General features: G+C 39.7%; 2 protein-coding genes and 1 long non-coding RNA gene across 4 annotated transcripts; 1 reads left to right on the top strand and 2 right to left on the bottom strand.

The window, feature by feature from the left end:
• Positions 1-3,510: 3,510 nt before the first annotated feature.
• On the bottom strand, positions 3,511-9,610 carry LOC127770770 (wall-associated receptor kinase 1-like). The gene is made up of 6 exons (XM_052296577.1): positions 9,532-9,610; positions 9,271-9,286; positions 8,200-9,137; positions 7,165-7,638; positions 5,711-5,860; positions 3,511-5,626 (listed from the first exon to the last, which is right to left on the bottom strand). Exons 1-6 carry the CDS (start codon positions 9,608-9,610, stop codon positions 4,377-4,379), a joined length of 2,907 nt encoding a protein of 968 aa, XP_052152537.1. The 3' UTR covers positions 3,511-4,376.
• A 4,802-nt stretch (positions 9,611-14,412) lies between these two features.
• Positions 14,413-17,651, top strand: LOC127769416 (uncharacterized). Of its 2 annotated transcripts, none has more exons than XR_008016787.1 (3): positions 14,413-14,909; positions 16,651-17,050; positions 17,507-17,651. It is a non-coding gene; the product is annotated as an uncharacterized LOC127769416 (long non-coding RNA). The 2 variants fall into 2 exon arrangements; XR_008016786.1 differs by having other exon boundaries at positions 15,793-17,050.
• On the bottom strand, positions 15,554-17,904 carry LOC127769415 (putative wall-associated receptor kinase-like 16). The gene is made up of 3 exons (XM_052295000.1): positions 17,504-17,904; positions 16,888-17,037; positions 15,554-16,803 (listed from the first exon to the last, which is right to left on the bottom strand). Exons 1-3 carry the CDS (start codon positions 17,781-17,783, stop codon positions 15,554-15,556), a joined length of 1,680 nt encoding a protein of 559 aa, XP_052150960.1. The 5' UTR covers positions 17,784-17,904.
• Positions 17,905-19,653: the final 1,749 nt, after the last annotated feature.

Below are 19,653 nucleotides of genomic sequence, written 5' to 3'. Positions count from 1 at the left end.
TCAGTCCACATTTCTACTACCGTTAAATGAGATAGTAGTAGTAAATAGAGCACGATGAACTTTCGTGCCTTCGGGTTGATCCGGCATGCTTATTGGGCTATGCCTGGGCCGTTGGTGAAACCTATGGACGGGCCTGGCCCAGCCCAACATGTAGGTCAGCCCGACTGATCGTGGCCCGAGCCTGGTCGTGCTTGGGCTGTGCTGGGCCGGACGGTCCATTCGGCCATTTATATGCAGGATATGATGGACATTAAAAAATCAATGCAGCTTTACTACACATACGACCGAAATTGTTGTGCCCACACAGCCATAAACGGAGATGAATCAAGGCATTGATCTACAGAATACTAGTTGGCACCCCACGTCTTGCCGTGGGTTTTGTACGTAGTTTTATCGCCAAACAAAACCGTAGTTTTAAATGGTTAAGTGCAGCTCTATGTATATACAAAATATATGATAATGTGGCTTTATATATACCTTACTTTACTACAATACAATTCATGCTTTATTTTTCCAAGCGTTATTGTGTATTGTTATAATATATGAATATTATTTTCATACGCAATATGCATATCGTTGTAGTTAGACAATTTGCATCTCTATGCTTCATTCAAGCTTTTTTTGAAAATTGATTCAGGTTACGGTACCTAATAATTATATGCTATCTAATCATACATAATAAAACAAAATCTGCATCTTAAACAATAATTTGAGTTGTATTAGGAAAACATGATGTTATGTATAAAATATATAATAGTGCTATGTGTGACTATGAGGTGGAGCAAAAGGAGGTGATTGGATAACTAATAAATGATTGAATTGGATGAATAAGTAGCTTCTTGATTCAACAGTTGTTATCATTGTGCTAATGTGATCTGATGGCTTAAAATTATTGATGATGTGACTTCTTGCATGCCTTGTTTTATAGGAGTAAATGCCTTTTAGTGGGTACCAACTATATAGGAAGATAGGACGAGAATCACGGAAGAACTTCACCATGCATTAAGAAGGAGATAATTGAAAAATGAGTTAATTGCACTTTGGTCCACCTTTTATTACCAAAGTTTCACTTTGGGCCACCCTCTAACTAATATTTTCACTTTAGACTAGGTAAGATTATCTTTGTTACGGTTTGGACTACCCCAAGTTACTTTTCTAGTTGTATCTACCATTCTACCCTCTAATCTTGCGAAGAATAGTCTACATGTAAATCGGGAAGATTATCGGTTTACGGGTGCCGATGTGGTTAAAGTCATTTATGTGCTCGAAAAAGTTTTTGGGGTGGTTCAAAGTGAAATAAAGGCAAATTAATCTAGTCCAAAGTAAAAAGATGGTTTAAAGGGTAGTCCAAAGTGAAACTTTGGTGATAAAATGTGGCCATAAACGCAATTTACTTTTAAAGAATCTACCTCCCTTAGCTAGTTTCATCCTAATATGTGAGAAGATGGCATTTTGCAAGTGCTTTCATGAGGTTATACATTATACGACTAGTGTCGATGAAAGATTTATAGTTGTCTAATTATGATTGCATGAAGTTCATGGTATTTCTCACCATTGCTGTCAGAGCCATTAAACCAGAACATGTAAAGAATGTCAACAACACAAAGGTGCGTTATAATTATCTTAACGGTAAAATAAGTGACGGATTGCAATTTTTTATGTAAACTAGAAAAGATACCTGTGCGTTGTAACGGGTTAATATTATTTTAATTTTATTATTTATTATTGTTATACGGTTTGGCTAGGGTGAAATCCACTGTGGGAATTCGCTTAGATTTTTTTTTCTAAAAAATAATGAGCTGCAATTAATTAGGAGTTCGATATTCATCTCAAGTTAGTATGCAAGTTTTTTTAAAGATATATCTTATATGACTTCTTTTGTATTTCCAAAAGCAAACGAACTTAAAATCCGACTCAAACACAGATTTATATTTTCAAAAGGGAACGAATTTAAAAACTGACTCAAACACGGATGACGTACCAAAATATCGACAAAAATATCTTCAATTTTTATAATAGTAGAGATTAAATAGGAAGACCGTAAAAAGTAGAGAACCGATATATAGGAGACGAAAAAAATAAAATTATAATAGGCATCACTGTTCAAATATTGGGAGAATTGTGTTGTGACAAAATCTACGTAATCTAGCAACCTAATCGAGTGTATTCGATAAAATGATTTTTTAGCATATTTCATTCGGTTAATAGCATTTGATCACTTTTCTTTTATTTCTTTAAAAAAATGAGTAAATTTCATAAATCTACAGATACTTTAACCAAATTATCGCAAAACTACAGATTTAAGGTCGTATATCATAGAACTACAGATTTCGCAACAAATTTATCACAAAACTACAGGTTTAAGATTAACTATCATAAAACTACATATTTTAGAATAAAATTATCACAAAACTACATATTTTAGGATTTAAATCCTTTGCACTAATGTAATGTTTGAGTTATAAATATCCAAGTTAAATTGACATTAAACCTGTATGTTTGTGATATTTGTTACTAAATCTATAGTTTTATGATATTTTACCTTAAATATGTAGTTTTGTGATAAAATTAGTGTTAAATTTGTAGTTTTGTGATACATCATGTTAAATCTGTAGTTTTGCGATATTTTGGTCAAAGTATATGTAGTTTTGTGAAATTTACTAAAAAAAAATTCACCAAAGGTCCAAGTGACATAAAACTATAAAACCATACACACTTTGAGACTTGACACTTAACTACACATATTTTGGATTGAAATTCGAAAACTATACTATCAATGAACGGATTTACCCACAAGATAACGTGCTTGTTTATCCTAGGGTGTGGACTTGAGGGCTTTATCATAGATAAGAATATTCAAGATGTCACACCCACATCGTAAATATAAGTAGATAAAGAACCATGTCATCTCGTCAACAGTGTGATTTTGTGAAATTTTAATATCAAAAATATATAATTAAGTGTCAAGCGTTAAACTATGTGTGGTTTTCTGTAACTTGGATTACACGATTATGAACTGTACTATTTAAAATAAATCTTCTCTTATATTAATCGAAATCGTCTTTTTTTTTTCTTTTCGCACGGACTTTTCCATCACCCGGTCGTCCGCTGGAAAATGCCTCCTCTCTCCTCCATCACCGCCGGCCTTTCATCTGCAAGATCTCTCGGTGGCCGGTAGCCCAAAGCCCGGCGGATTGTCGCGACTCGCGAGCAGCTTCTCCTCTACCGCTCTGCCGAGCAATCCCTACTGGCCTGGATTTGTACAGGTATTGTCCCTTCTCCTGTTCCACCGTCCGGTTGTGGATGTGGATTCTTGTCCACTATTTCTTTGTGGTTCCTCCTTGTCTAATTACTCCTTTCCAATTTCCTTTCTTTTCCCTCTGCTCTTGTGAGTCGCAGTTGCAGATTTGATTATTGCCAGATCGAGGACGGATGGTTGCTGCCAATGCCACCGTCATGGATAGGGTTCCTTCTGTGTGGAATCGGCCTTTTTTCATCAGGGTATGCTGATCCTCTCTTATTAACTGATTATATCTACTATATGGGCTTGTTTGGTTCATATCCCAAACGAACCACACTAAACAAAAGGGCAATGGAATACAATGGTCATGCATTTGATTTGTGGCAAAAGAATTTGGTGTTACCAATATTTTGGCAAGGACAAACAATACAATACGTGTAGCATTACTAATTTTTTTCCACAAACCAAACGTGCGCCCACGCATTGCCAAAATTTTGGCTTGTCCAAAAATTTGGTAAGGTTCAAAATGGCAAGATCCAAACAAACCCACATATATCTGTGCAGCATATTTAGTTACTGATCTCAGATGTCACCTAATAATCACATAGAGTATGCTCATTGATTATTTTGTCAGCTTTAATAACCATATAATGTTTCAAATCATGGTAAAGGTAGATGAGAATGAGAAGATTGCTAGAGGTAGAAAGTGTCAGACCTTGACGGAGCCTGCAGATAGTAGTTGCAGAACTGCATAAGTAGTGTTACCCTGACTCTTGTGTTGCATTTATATAATACTTTTAGTAGTATTTTCCAACCATTTCTCACCTAGATACATACATCAATTAATTTATTATCCATGGGAACAAAACTTTCGTAACCAGTATGATAAATATGCATGTAGTGATCAAATACAATATCAGTATAACTGTATATGTACATTACTGTGAATGATACTCTGCAAAAAGGAGATAAGGAATACTTGCATGGGATATTATTTAATAAATATGGTAGACCCAATTGCTTGAGTAGTAGATGTGCAAATTTGAGGCCTGCTAAGAATTGGGAAAACATCCAATCCTTTTTGCCCACGACTCATTGTGAATTTCAGATTAATTGTAAAGCAGCTCTTATCAACTTAGCGTGGCACCCCAACAGATGAAATGAACTCTTGCTCCAAGCTATAGCATTTCTGACTATTTCGAGACCCAGAATTAGCACTGTGACCCAAGTCAATAGCCAATTGCTCGCGACTAGCTTCTGACCTTCTTTGTAGCAACTGTTGCATCTCCGCATCATTTTCTGGAGTTGCATGGCATGAGTTCAATTTTTTTGTTCGCAAGAACTGTAAAGTCATTTCAACTTGCTTCATTGTTGGCCTATCTTCACTTCGGAGCATCAAGCACTTCTCTGCAAGAGAAGCAACACTGTTAATCTCATCCTCTGTAGCTTCCTCATGAACGTAGGCTGCAACTATCTCTCTGATTGGCTTCACCTTTATCTCCCAGAGAAAGTAGTTGGACAAGTTTTGCTTTGATCCTGACACTGTTGTAAAAATAGGTTCTCTTCTGAGTAGTAGTTCCACAAGTACCACACCGAAACTATATACATCACTTTTCTCATTCAGCTGCCCGGTATGGTAATACTCTGGATCTAAGTAGCCAAATGTGCCTTGTACATTTGTTACGACATGAGTTTGGTCAATGGGAACTAATCTCGAAGCACCAAAGTCTGAAACCTTAGCAGTGTAGTTTGCGTCTAGAAGTATATTAGAGGACTTGACATCACGATGGAAGACTGATACTGAAGCTGCCGAATGGAGATAACAGAGAGCTCCTGCAGCTTCAACTGCAATTCTTAGACAGTCATCCCATGACAAAGAGAAATCACTGCTTGAACCAGAATGTAGAATACCAAATAATGAACCATTGGGAATAAAGTCGTATACCAACAGTGGCACCTCGGTTTCTAGACAGCATCCAAATAATTTTACTATATTCCGGTGATTTATTTGAGAGAGAATAGCTACCTCATTAATAAATTGGCTGATCTCACCTTCTTCAATGTGCTTAGACCTCTTTATTGCAACCACACGTTGGTCAGATAAAATACCTTTGTACACCATGCCATGCCCTCCACGACCAAGGATACGTGTAGAATCAAAGTTGTTTGTTGCCTTCTCTAGCTCCTCTAAAGAGAAAATCGTTGTCTTGTCAGTTGCATTTTGATCTGATAGTATAAGTTGTTCTAGGAGAAGGCCTTGGTTCTTTTGGAAATGCTTCCTACGTAGTTGCTTTTGGATGTCCCTTTTCCATCTACGGCTGATAAATGTTGCACTTAAGCTGACAAGTAGAATGGCAAAACCAACACTAAGCCCAATAATGATACCTGTATTATGCAGTATGCCCCTTAATTGGCTATGAATTATCTTATTCATATTCATTGTCAAATTAACATTCGCATAGTACTCACCTAGCAGAATATTTTGCTTTCCTGTTGAAGTGCACTTCATTTGTATACTATCATACTGTGTTTTATACGGACAATCAGTGCAATAGTATTTTCCGATGGTATTATGGCATACTCCTTTACAGATGCCCAGGGTGTTGCACTCATCAATATCTGCAACCACAGTTCAGTAAGATGGGGCAGATGTTAATTTGGAACATGATACAGCTGCGTTGGAGACATATTTCTTTCTAGGCCCTCCTTGAAGCGCTCACCTTAGTGAGGTGAAAAATACAGAGATTCTCACTTTAGTCTAAAAGGAAAATATCTTTATGATAGGTTGAATCCAAGTGTATACATATTTGACCCAATTGGAATCCTGACAGCAAAGACCATTGTTTGCATGCGTTTGGACTCCAGTAGGAATGTAGGATTAGAAATTAGTATTTATTTAAAGAACACATGCAACAATGAAACAGATTATGTAGACCAACTATGGTGTTTTATTGGAACCCAGCCTATGCCCCTAAAAATAGTTCCAGTTTTTTTTCAAAAAATAATAGAAAATAGCTACAGCTTTTAAGTCCCGTAGATCAAGGCATTTTACTTAACATGATTGAAGAATGTATATGTTCCTTAATGTTGGAAATACTGACAGAAATACAACTTCAAACATATCATGTAGGAGTAGGTGATATTTAGTACTCCTAGCCATGTAGGAGCACGGGTTGATGACTAGTAAAACATTCCTAGATTACCTCAAGAGAGTTATGAGTTCCCTAATTGGAGAGGAGGATAAAAAAAAATCATATTTTTGCTATTTCAAGTGAACTTTAGATAAAATGCTTGACAGAATGTAGTTTTGTTGTTTGTTCCTGGAAAATATGGACCAAAAAAAAGATGTTCTGCTTTTATGTGGGAACAGAATCTTAAGCGACAGAGAATTGTACTAAAAAAACAGCAGTATAATGCTATTAACTACAGTTTGTAAAATGCAGAGGGATGTGTGCTACAAGTTTTCATAGTATTCATGTCTGTACAGGGGTTCGTAAGAATTGGAATTTCTCTCGGTATTTTTCTGCAATGATCGTGGATCTGAATTAGAATGTTGAATATATTTTCTAGGAAAAACACTGTTTCCAGAATAATATTTTAATGTATAAGTTATTAGAAAACATAAAAGTTTCATGCATGAATATAGCCAAGCTGGGAATCCTTATGGCCTTGGCCTCGCTTAGGTGCTTCTGCTGCCTAGGACTACTTGTCAGTACAATGTAAAATATATCCAAATAGCATACCCAAAACTGTTATAATCAAGATCTACCATAAAGGCATGAAATTTGTGTTATTTTTTCTGTACCAGTACCACTATTGAAGTCCCTTTAAAAATTTTAGATGAGCAGATCCATTCTTAGTTTTATAAGCACACATATTAGTCAGTTAAATGTAAATACTGGAGTGTGTGTGAGAGAGAGTACCTTCACAGCCATTTTGGACGTATGGATTTCCTTGAAAGCCAGGCAAGCATTGGCATCTATAACCAATGTAACCATCTGTAGAGTTTACACCCAAGCATGTGCTATTGATGCTAACACATGCATATCCAGAGTAGTTCTGCTTTGCCTCTAGGCACGTTAGATTGGCAACAGCCCATTTCACAGAGGATGATTCGCCAGAACCAACATAGAGATCTGGTTGCTTAGGTACATACACTTTAAATTCCAGCTGTTCATACCAAGATGTATATCTAATGCCCACAAGACCCTCACTGATATTTATATATGCCACCTGATGTTCATCATCAAATTGGAGGCTAGAGGATGATGCATTTGTGCAGTTGAGCTGAAATAGCTTCCTTGCAAAGCAACCTTCTTCTAAGCCAAAAGGAAATGGAACACTGATGTTCCCACAGGATCGGGAGCAGTTTGCCTTCTGTTGAGCTGGAATATATCCTATTTTATATGAAATTAACATGCTTGTAAGTAAATTTGTTTGAATAGGTAATGTCCTATCAGCTAAGAAAATGGTTTATCTTGTATTGTCGATATAACAAAATTATGTGTATATTTCTGATTACAGGCTTTCTAAGAATACAACGAGTGTAGCTATACCTAAGTTTTGGGTAAAACTAATCTTGTACAATATGTTATAGTTTGTGCACAGAAAAAGGTGTAAAATATGGTTATGCGTATTGCATAAAAGAACAAAGGAAGTTGTCTTAGGTGTAGTTATGCACAAGTTTTTGTCGGTACATGTTTTAATGTGCTGTAAATAACTAAATATATAATTTTGTCAAGATCTTTTTGTTTTACAGGAGAACATTTTGAATTAGATCTAGCTCTCCCCATGCTTAATCAAAACTTTACCTAAAACCAAAGAAAAACAAGAACACTTTTTTCAACAAAAAAGAACATTTAACGTTTATTTTTCAACAAAAAAGAACATTTATTCATGTGCATAAAGTTTTTTTTTTTTGTGCAGCTGCATATAGTTTTCAAAGTGGGGTAAATTACCGTTATCACGTTGGCAACCATTGCGTACGTATGGGTTCCCTGAATATCCACTATCACATCCACATAGATAACCAAGATCAGGTGTTATATGGTTATCATAGCACTTGCTGTAGCTGCTGATGCATGCATAGTTCGTCCTATTATCCCTCGTGCTGGCGCATGTTGGTTGATCCACAATACTCCACAAAAGGCTTGCATCGACAGTTGTAATGTTGATCCTGTCCCATAGGGAGCTTTTGTTAGTGCGTGCCTCGAGCTCACCTCTTCCGTGGTGGACAAATTTGAATTGGAAGGCGCTGAGTCTAGTATCTAACTCGATGGTGCAACAGCCTGTACCATTGCAGTTCTGTCTGGCCACCTTCTCCGTGATTTCTTTGTCAGGGCATGTAACTGTACAAAGCCTAACACCTCTATTTCTGTCTTGATCAATCAGGTATATATCAAAGTCACAGCCCGTGATGTTTAGAACAGCATAGTCAAGAGCAAAAGATCTCCCAGGGGCATTCCATGACATGTTGTAAGTGTTGGCACCTGGTCTCATGGAGATGGCTTGGGAAAAATCGACATCGACACTCATGAAGTAGGGGGTACCATATGTAATAGGATCAATATCATCAACAACCTCTGTGGTGCTGCCCTGGAGGAAGAGCCTAGGTGGTTGTGAGGTGTTGTCACAGGTGAGGCTGAAGTCTGGGTTCCTGAAGCAGCCAGAACCGATGCCAAATGGGTAGTCGAAGCTCAGGTTGCCGCAGCTCCGTGGGCAGCCATCCAGAGTGGCCGCAGAAGGAAGAATGGTGCTGTTGATACCTTGATTTCCTGGCACGCTGGATGATCTCACAGTTGGATTCACCGCAGAAAACAAGACGAATAGGAGCAGAGGAACCACTGAACTGAAGGGGCTCATGTCAATCATCTTGATAGTGCTTAGCGTTGTTGCCCTAGAGAAGTTTCAGAGCTTGAGCTGTGGAAATATGTGGGAGAACCGGAGAAGCATTGCGAATGAATAAACAATGGGTTTTCATCCATATCTGGTCATGGTCTTGCTGCTTTATAAGCATCTGGAGTCTGGACGGGGCCACAGCGGCCACTGGGAAATGTAAAACAGGCAGTGATTGTCAATACTAAGTCTTTAAAGAAAATTGTCAAGATTACTGCAAGACTACTTACAGCGACGAGGATCGGTATCAGGTATGTCACTTCAATCAGTTCCACTATTAATTTTACATGTGAACCAAAATTTTGCTGTCTCTTTCCACCTGGCATCCATTCTTTCAATCACAACCGTTGACTGACTGGGAAATATATGGCTCTATATTGGAAGCATCTTCTCACCTTTGTCCAACACTGAAAGTAGCCAATTGAAGCCAGTAACTGTCTCCTGGTCAGTCAATATTCTTACTATATAAGCCATTCAGTCGTCCAAAGCAAACTAATGAACACGGCAAGCGCATTTTCCACCATGTCACCGTTGGATGCTGACAGTGTTGGGAACCAAGTGCCAACCAGCTGCAAAGTAAGTATTCTGAGTTTCTAACCCATGGAGCAGGGAGTTGAATAGTTTGATTGTGGGAGTCATCTGATCTAGTGTTCATGCACATGATTTTGACAGGTAAAAAGAACACTAGACACATGTTTACATTTGAAGATTAGTTTAGATTACCGAAATATGTTGTAGAATATTCTTTTAGCAGTTTTTACAAAGTCATTAATAGAACAGCAACCTTAGCAATTTTATATATGTGTCGTCTATTGCTCACAGACACATAAAATTTCCGAACTCGTGGAAGTCGCCTGGAAGGAACACCAATGGTAAATGTAGATAGCAAGCTTGTTATTGGATTCATGTCATACTGCAGGATAGTGACTGCAGTGTGAAATTGTCTTCCTGGAAACTAGGGTGTGTTTAGTTCACGCCAAAATTGAAAGTTTGGTTGAAATTGGAACGATGTGACGGAAAAGTTGAAAGTTTGTGTGTAGGAAAGTTTTGATGTGATGGAAAAGTTGGAAGTTTGAAGAAAAATTTTGGAACTAAACTCGGCCCTAGTAGATTACTCCTGCATTGCTCATCCCGTGGAGGAAGAGAGTTCACTGCTTGTTACCTGTGAAGGCCTGTCTCTAGCAGCTATGATAATTGAACAGTGCAAACGATGGAAAGCAGTTGATGGGAGCGGTTCCCCTGTTGATGCACTGGCTCAGAGGTTTGGCTGGTGAATGCCCTGCCCCTTTGGCTATTCAACATTTTGTGCTCATTAAGTGATTGTAATAAAGTTCTAACTTTCCTGGAAAATAAGTTACAAAGGAAGGTTGCAACTGAGATTGTATGGTGATGATATAAAATAAAAAGAACGAGTTATCCAATAGGATGTACTGAAACTGGAGTTTGTCAGTGGTGTATTACACATGGAATATGGTCTATGTGGACATATTATCCGTAGTACTCCCTCCGTGACTCCGTGGGTGGAGTCTAAATTTATAGTCACAGAATATATCACATTCACCCAAAATCTCTTATATTTTGAAACGGATAGAGTATTTATTTGGACTCTTTCAACGCGTGCACACTGTTTAACCACTGGTTGAGAACCTACGGTAACTAGATCATCCGGCTGAATTGATCCTGTTCCAACCTTTTTTTTTTCGAAGAAACTTTTTGTTGACATGCATCAATTACTTTGCATCCATCCAACACAAAGAGTATGAAAAAAAAAATGCTGTCTTGATGTGTGCCCAAACCAACTTAATTATTTAAGCTAAAACTCTCCCTTCTTTTGTGAACCAAGATATTATAATTGCAGCAAGGCCGAAACATATGTTTTCAGAAAGTAATCAAAACAATGGCGAAGCAAAGTTTCCAGGTGTGCGCGCTTGACGTGTGGTGTTTAGTTACTTTGCAAGAGCAAAATTATCAAAATATGTCTGCATATTGGTGTGCAGATTTGCTAGGGTTTTTATTTATTAACTAAGTGGTAGGTCTTCATGCAGCATCCGTGTAATAACACGGGGTTTCCAGGGTATATAATAGTTAAATAAACAATAAAAAACAGAAGGTTCAATTGCAAAAATTGGTTCATTCTTAAGAAAAAAGTCCAAATACCCCTCTAAATTTTAGATAGAAGTCCATCTAGCACCCTAATCTTTAAAACCGAACATCCAACCCCATAAACTTTGCAAAACTATTCATATTACCCCCTAAGATGGTTTTGTATAGCTGTTTTTATCTAATTTGTATATATATTGGATAAGTTCGATCACAAGGCATATACATTGGACATATATATTAAAATCCCCGTTAAAACTTTCTTTTTACTAGTTGTTAACTCTCACTTAATAATAAAGACCAACATAATAATATAGTATGATATCATTGTATATGTATAAATTGATGGCTTACAACTGATGATATGCAAATATATTATATTAGTTATTTAAAGTTGTTCGTTTAAGCTTTTAAATTTTGCAAAACCACAATCCAAAACCACCTTAGCGAGTAATATGAACGGTTTGCAAAATTTAAGGGGTTGGATGTCCGGTTCTAAAGTTCAGGGTGCTAGACGGACTTCCATCTAAAGTTTAGGGGGTATTTGGACTTTTTCCTATTCTTAATTCATTGTGTGCCCTAGGCTAGGAATCAATAATGCCAAATCGATCCAAAAATTTCGTAATGAAGCTCCCTCATCAAATTCTCTTGTTTCCTATGAATTCATATTTCAAAACTGAATTCAATTCCCAATTCAAATCCTTCAAATATTCTGCAATAGACAAAATTCGAAGAAGGAATAAGTTCAGTCAGGGTCCTTCAACTTTACGTCGAGTCTGAATTGCATCCTTGAGCCGCAATACCAGACATAGCACGCTTCTCAACTCGTAAAACCAATACAAACGAGGTCCCAAGGTGATTTGGATGGCGGTTTCGGCTGATGTGACACCTACATGGCTAGTTTAACTTGGTTTTCATCTGACGTGGCACAACAATTAGAAAAAACATACCAGGACCAGCATTTCAGTCACAGGAAAACAAATGAAAAGCATGGGCCCGCATCTAAGTAGGCTTCTCCTAGCCATACTCCACTCCTTTCACAATCTCGGCTTCTCCCCCTCCAGCCAGCTGCTAGCTAACGTCAGTGATGATGCCGGAGCCAGCGACCGCATAGGTCGTGAGGCCAAGCCACTCTAACTAATCGAGGACGAGGGTGCTGGTATGGTGTTCCCAAAATGGGCATGGATGCGGTGCCGCATGCGCACCATCAAGTCACGCTCCTCCGCATGCCGCAATAGCGCCTCCTCGTAACCTGCGGTGCAGAGACAGGGAGGAGGATGAGGAGGAGGAAAAAGAAGAGAGGAGCTACTCTTCCACCGATTCGGTCGTCCCTGCTCCGGTTCAGCCTATGTGGCGCCTCCCTTCTCCTCCGCAAGCTCTGCCTAGCTAGACTCCCCTCAGCTACTCTCTCATCGACGCTTCCTCCAGCCACGAGGTGATTGTCCGTGACAGTAGCCCAAAGACCCTCATGTGGAAGCCGGAGAAGGAGAAGCATCATTGAGGCGTCTCGATTTGAAGAAAAGGGGAGAAGGATTTAGGGAGAGACGTTGGAGCGTCGACATTGGCGAAGACGCTCACTCCCTTGAATCTGGTGTCGTAGCTCGACCTTAGCGACATTGCAACAAGGTGGCACAACTCAAGCTTGACGAAGAAGCAGCCCAAACCTGTCCCTTTCCCTCGTTTGTGTCCTATCCTCCACTGCTACCAAGGACAACTGTGACCTCCTTCTTGCTGGCCACCCACCATCATTGCCACCTCTTGCGAATGGGTTGACAGGCTCTCACTCACATGGAGGGTTGCACCGGAGGGAGACGGTGCCGACGCTCAAGCTCGATATCCACCGCCGCCCGCATTCTGGGGGAAGGAAGTGCAACCGCCCGAAGGAGATAGAGAAGAGAGAGGGTCAGGTGGAGGAAGTGAGGGCCACTTACATGTGGGTTCTACTATTTTTTAATCTTTTGGTTTGACTGGCATGTGGGACCATATATTTTTTTATATTTTAAATTGCTAACTTTTGCTTCATGCTTGTGCTACATTAAACGCCATGTCACATGTAAACCAAGTCAAACTAGCCACGTAGGTGTCACATCAGCCGAAACCACCATCAAAATCCACCTTGGGAACTTGTTTGTACTGGTTTTGCGAGTTGAGAGGTACATTATATCTAGTGTTGCGGTTCAAGGACACAATTGAAACTCGATGTCCTGTTAAGGAACCTAGAGTGAACTTATTCCATCCAAAAGAAACATTACTTAGGGTGTGTTTGGATGGGAGGATTTGGGTGGATAGGACATGGTGGCCTGTTTTTGGTGGGTGTTTGGTTGCTGGGCAAAGACTGGATGGGACGGTCCGGAGGGGAATTTTCCCCTCAGATGCTAGATAGGGGAATCCGGCCGACTCGGCCGGATGCAGCCGCCCGAGCGACAGACGAGCTGGATGAGCGGTCGCGTCACGTCTATGGAGAGAGAAGTGACGACGACGCCAATGCGTGCCCAGTGATGACGACGGCGATGGCGATGAGGCGTTGCGGCTGGTGAGCGCCGCGTCGATGGTAGAAGGGAGCAGCGGCGAGCGTCGCGTTGGCGGTAGAAGGGCGCGGTGGCGAGAGTCGCGTCGGCGGGAACAGGGAATGGCGGCGAGCTTGGAGATCCGGAGCGGGAGATGAGCACCGCCGTGACGACGATGAGAACCCGGCGATGACGACGACGACGACGATGATGCGGGCTGCAAGCGCCGCGTCGGCGGGAGGAGGAAGCGGCAGTGGGAGGAGGCGAGCGACGGCCGGCGGGAGGAGGAGGCGGAGGCGGCGAGCCCCAGATCTGGCCCTGCTTTTTTTTGTCTTTTTTTTTTCTTTTCTCTATGTGTATTTATAATGGAGGTAGTGGTGTAAAATTGTATTATGTATTAATTTGATGGGGGATATATTCACTATCTCAAGTGAGAGGTGACCACACTTACAGATCCACACTACTCTCTCAAACCAAACAAAAAATTGGATCACCAAATCCACCTTCGTCTCTATAACCAAACAAAAAAATGGATCGCTATATTCACACAACCAAACAAAAAAACTAGACCGCCATATCGAATAAAATATGGACGCCATATCCCATCCAACCTTACCGTGAACCAAACACACACTTAAATATCTCAAAGTTAGTATTCATCTGGGTCCCTCTACTGCCATCCAGCCCACCTCATTCTCTCGCGATACACCAGACTCTTAGGCCTCGGCCCACGGCCCACCCGGTGCCCTTCGTCTTCCTCCGACCCTGGGCTCCCCTCGTGGTCACCGGCGGAACGGCGCCGCCTCCCGAGCTCCGCCGCCATGAGGTCGGCCACCATCTCCATGGGCTACCACCCACCACCGCTCTTCCCTCCCCTCCCTTTCACCTGCTAAATCATCCGATTCCAGTATGTGGGCGTGGCCGCTCTGCCCTTTGCTCATCCATGCGCTCTCCATCGCTCGCCCTCATGTCTCCCAGGCTGCTGCGAGGATCCCTCGGATCGTCCTGCTGTGCCTTATTCGGTTCCCCCATCCTTCTGCTGGTGGGGAAATGAGGATGGATTTTTTTGGGAACATTCTCTTATTGCCGGATTGAGGAATGGTTGCTTCCATGCCACCATCATGCACAGCGTTCCTTCTGAATGGGATTTTCTTGTTTACTTCAAGGTATGCTGACCCTCTCTGATTAGTTGTCCGTCTACTTTACATTGGTCTGGCGTATGTAGTTGTTGATCTCTTATGGAACCTAATAATCAAATGGAGAGTGTTCGTTGGTTATTTCGTCAATTTTAGTAATCGTATGATGTTTCAAATCGTGGAAAATGTAGATAAGAATGAGGAGATTGCTAGAGGTAGAAAATGTCAGACCTTGAAGGAGCCTGCAGATAGCTGTGGCAGAGCTGCATAAGTAGTGTTACCCAGACTCTTGTGTTGAATTCATTTCATATAGTACTTTTAGTAGTATTTTCCAACCATTTCACACATAGATGCATGCATCACTCAATTTGCCTGTGGGGACGAAACTTTTGTAGCATACATGATAAAATAAAATGCAATCTTCTCTAGAAAGAAGTACATGCATGTTATGATCTAATACACCAAAAGCGTAAGTGGTTTACTGTGCATATATGATACTCCGTAAATAAGATGTAAATCCTTTATTGGGATTATAATCTAATAAAAATGCTTGGCCACATTGATTCAGAAGTTGATGCACATATTTGAGAACTGTTTATAATTGAAAAACATCCATTGTTTCCTTCGCAAATCAGGTTGGATTTCAGATTATGTATAAAGCAGCTCTTAGCGACTTAGCGTGGCAGTCCAATAGATGAAATGAGCTCTTGCTCCAAGCTATAGCATTTGTGGCTATTTCCAGTCTCAGGATTAGCATTGACACCCAAGTTAATAGCCAATGACTCACAACTAACTTCAGACCTTCTGTGTAGCAATGGTTGCATCTCATCACTATTTTCTGGTGCACCATGGCATGACATAGACCTTTTTGTTCGCAAGAACTGTAAAGCCATTTCAACTTGCTTCATTGTAGGTCTATCTTCACCTCGGAGCCTTAAGCACATTGCTGCAAGAGAACCAACACATTTTATCTCTTCCTCAGTAGCTTCTTCATGAACTTGAGCTGCAACTATCTCTTTGATTGGCCTTGCCTTCAGCTCCCAAAGAAAGTAGTTGGACAAGTTCTGCCTTGATCCTGTCACCGTTGTGAAAATAGGTTCTCTCCTGAGTAGTAGTTCCACAAGTACCACACCGAAACTATATACATCACTCTTCTCGTTCAGCTGCCCGGTATGGTAATACTCCGGATCTAGGTAACCAAATGTGCCTTGAACATTCGTGATAATGTGAGTTTGGTCAATTGGAACCAATCTTGAAGCACCAAAGTCTGATACTTTAGCAGTGTAGTTTGCATCTAAAAGTATATTGGAGGATTTCACATCACGATGAAAGACCGATACTGAAGCTGCGGAATGGAGGTAATAGAGTGCTCCTGCAGCTTCCACGGCAATTCTTAGACAATCATCCCATGACAAAGAAAAATGGCTGGTTGAACCAGAATGTAGGATATCAAATAATGAGCCGTTGGGAATGAAGTCATATACCAATAGTGGGACCTCGGTTTCAAGACAACATCCAAATAGTTTTACTATATTTCGGTGATTTATTTGGGAGAGAATAGCTACCTCATTAATAAATTGGCTGATCTCACCTTCCTTAATGTGCTTAGACCTTTTTATTGCAACCACGCGTTGATCTGATAAAATGCCTTTGTACACCATACCATGCCCTCCATGACCAAGGATACGTGTAGGGTCAAAGTTATTAGTTGCCTTTTCTAGCTCATCTAAAGAGAAAATCTTTGTTTTTTCACTTGCGTTTTCATGTGTAGATATCAGTTGTTCCAGGAGAAGGCCTTGGTTCTTTCTAAAATGTTTCCTTCGTAGTTGCTTTTGTATGTCGTTTTTCCATCTTCGAATGAAAACCATTGTACTTAAGCTGACAAATAGGATGCCAAAGCCACAGCTAAGCCCAATGACAGTACCTGCAGTTAATATGCTCATTAGTCAGGTAGCCCTGTTCTGCTCTATTCATATGTATTTTGAGATCAATAGTGTATAGGACTCACCTAATATAAGATTTTGTCTTTTTGTTGAGGTGCACTGCATTGTTGTGGTATCATATTGTGTTCTATCAGGGCAGGCCATGCAACGGTGACTTCCTATGGTATTTTGGCATACCCCTTTACATTTTCCCGGTGTCAAGCATTCATCAATATCTGCAACATCTTGGTAAGATCAGAGCTGTTTTTGAAACAATATTGATAACTTTCTCAATGTCATGTCTTCTGTCCTAGTGGCTAGTCAATATGAATTGGCTAGTCAATATGAATTGTAAGTGGGAATAGAGAATGCATGTTTACTTTCACTGAATTGAAATCCTGTACTATTGGAAAAGGCAACAAATTCCTGTCTGAGAAAGAGAGAGATTATAACCTTGACAACCATCTTGGACATAGGGGTTTCCTTGAAACCCAGGCCTACATTCGGAACGATAACCAATGTAACCCAGGCCTACCTTGTGTTAAACATGTTTATTCCTATAAAAGGCGGGGGTTATCTGTTATCAGAAGTACTAAAATCTGAACTCAATAAATTTTTAGGTTGGCATCCCAATAGCTTATTATCTCTTATCTGAAGTTAGTGTTGGATCCTGAATTGAATCAATAGTATATGATATCTTACCAGCAACAGGGGAATCGACGATCTCAGTGGTGCCATTCCTGAATAACAACCTCGGTGGCCATGTGGTGTCGTCGCATATGAGCTCGAAGTCGGGCTGCCTGAAGCAATGTGATGATCCAGTGCCGAAGGGATAGTCGAAGGTCAGATCACCGCAGCTTCTTTTGCAACCAGCAAGCGTGGCGGTGGATGGAAGGGTCATGTTTCCATGGTAAGCTTGCACGAGAGTGGCCACAGCAAACACAAGTAGGAGCAGAGGAAGTGCTGCATCAGAGATCCTCATCTCCAAACTCCACAAGTTCTTCAATCTTCAGTGCTCAGAAACTTGATTTCAAGCTTGATTTCTGGTACCTCTTTGGCTTCGGTGGCCAAGATGATGTCGATGAGTGACTTTATACCTGTTGTGCTGCTTAGTGGAAGACTGAATTTATTCCATTGTGAGGTGTATAATGACAACCTTATTAATGTACCAGTATAAAGGTGAAGGTAGGTAGTAAGGTTGGTCCCATGCAGTCTTAGAAAAAAAATACCAAGTTAAAATAGCCACAATGGTTAGCAATCATGAGTTCCTCTACAGTCTACACCATTTCTGCACGTTTTTTTTCCAGGCAGATGTTCATATATAATTGTGCTCATTTGCTTAGTCAACACCCACAACGTTGATGAGTGACCCACCTGTGAAACAAAAATGCCATGAACCGCGTGATCAAACGCGTGCAAGGACACGGTTTACCTAAAAGCAACTAAATTAATGATAGATGTAAAATCCATACAGCATTAGATCAAGAGGTTCTGAAATCATGGCCGATGGCTAATCAAGTCACATAGAGGACTATGATAAGAATTTAACTTTAATAACATAAGGCCTACAAAGCCAATTTACCGGCTTCCAGAACAAAGGAGATGCAAGTGCAACACCTAAGTAAAATAACCCGTCCAGCCGTCCAGGTGATTGCGAGTTCATGCATGATAGCTGGAATTAGATGTAGTGCGTGCATACCAAACTCAATATGGATGGAGGATGTATCATGCAGGCTTCTTTGGTTCGTATAATAACGTTTCTGGTCACATTTCCTTCGCCAAGCATGCCAAAAGCTGGGTGATAAAAAAAATTAGCCACATTTTATATAGCAAAGTGAAACTTTTATTTTTTAAATACAAATACAAACATAAGCGTTCGCATACACACTTACACACTCACCCATTTAAACACAAACGCACACACTACCCTTATTAAACACCTCCGAAGGACTAATTATTCTTGTTGTGAAACATGCCTACTCGGGTTCAAATTTGGTACGTGTAATTGTATTTACGGCTAATTATTCTTTTGGTGATAGACGACGTACCAAATGACAAAGAGGCACCTGTGATGACTGCCAATCTCTATATATATCACCCTATCTCTTGGATGTGCTTATAGGAGTAAACTTTGCGTTTGTTTATTCATATGAGTGAGTTTACGTGTGTGTATATATACTAGATGAAGCCCTGCGCGTTGCTGTAGGAGTTTAATATGATAACAATAAATAAAAAAAATGTGTAAGATAGCTAGACAACATAAGATTACGTAAGTTAACGTAGTTTATAATAATTTAAATTTAAATAGTATATAGAATGATAATTTAAATGTAAAAGTAAGGTAATATAATTTTTAAGAGAGGAAAAGTAGGGAGATAGTTTAGACCATATATTAATCATTTAAGCACTAAAAACAATTAAGGTGATATGTCTTAACGAGAGAAGAGATAAATAATATTAACTAAGTTAGGATGAACTATATATGTATATATGATATTATAAAACATAATAAAGATATATGTTGAAATATTATGTGAACTATGTGGGATGATGATTTAGCATGCTTGCATTAGCTCTAAAATTTAATAAATTATAAAATTATAAATAATATAAAATGTTTGCATGATGTTTAAATATAATGATTGTTAGTGGATGATGATATGTCATCTTTACATGTTAAGATTTAGAATTTAGTGGACTGTAACTTTCTTACTAGCAAGAGAGGATACTTGAATTTGTAGCGTGTTTCTAAAATAAGCGTCTATGTTTCACATAAGTGTATAACTTTACTTGAGATAAAGCAATCCCCCAATTATGTAGTAATTCTACTTTTACAACTGGTCCAATGGATG

This window comes from Oryza glaberrima, chromosome 4 (genome assembly GCF_000147395.1).
Source record: "Oryza glaberrima chromosome 4, OglaRS2, whole genome shotgun sequence".
NCBI classification, from domain to species: domain Eukaryota; kingdom Viridiplantae; phylum Streptophyta; class Magnoliopsida; order Poales; family Poaceae; genus Oryza; species Oryza glaberrima.
This window is presented reverse-complemented; position numbering and strand designations above follow the sequence as displayed.

Bases quoted from the DNA above. Each gene is read 5' to 3' on its own strand.
- LOC127770770 (XM_052296577.1), bottom strand. From the start codon at position 9,610: ATGGCTTATATAGTAAGAATATTGACTGACCAGGAGACAGTTACTGGC. The intron at 7,639-8,199 runs GTAATTTACCCC...CATATAAAATAG, and splicing joins TGGTTGCCAACGTGATAACG to GATATATTCCAGCTCAACAG. The intron at 5,861-7,164 runs GTACTCTCTCTC...CTGTGGTTGCAG, and splicing joins CGTCCAAAATGGCTGTGAAG to ATATTGATGAGTGCAACACC.
- LOC127769415 (XM_052295000.1), bottom strand. From the start codon at position 17,783: ATGAGGATCTCTGATGCAGCACTTCCTCTGCTCCTACTTGTGTTTGCT. The intron at 17,038-17,503 runs GTAAGATATCAT...AAGATGTTGCAG, and splicing joins CGTCGATTCCCCTGTTGCTG to ATATTGATGAATGCTTGACA. The intron at 16,804-16,887 runs GTGAGTCCTATA...TATTAACTGCAG, and splicing joins AAGACAAAATCTTATATTAG to GTACTGTCATTGGGCTTAGC.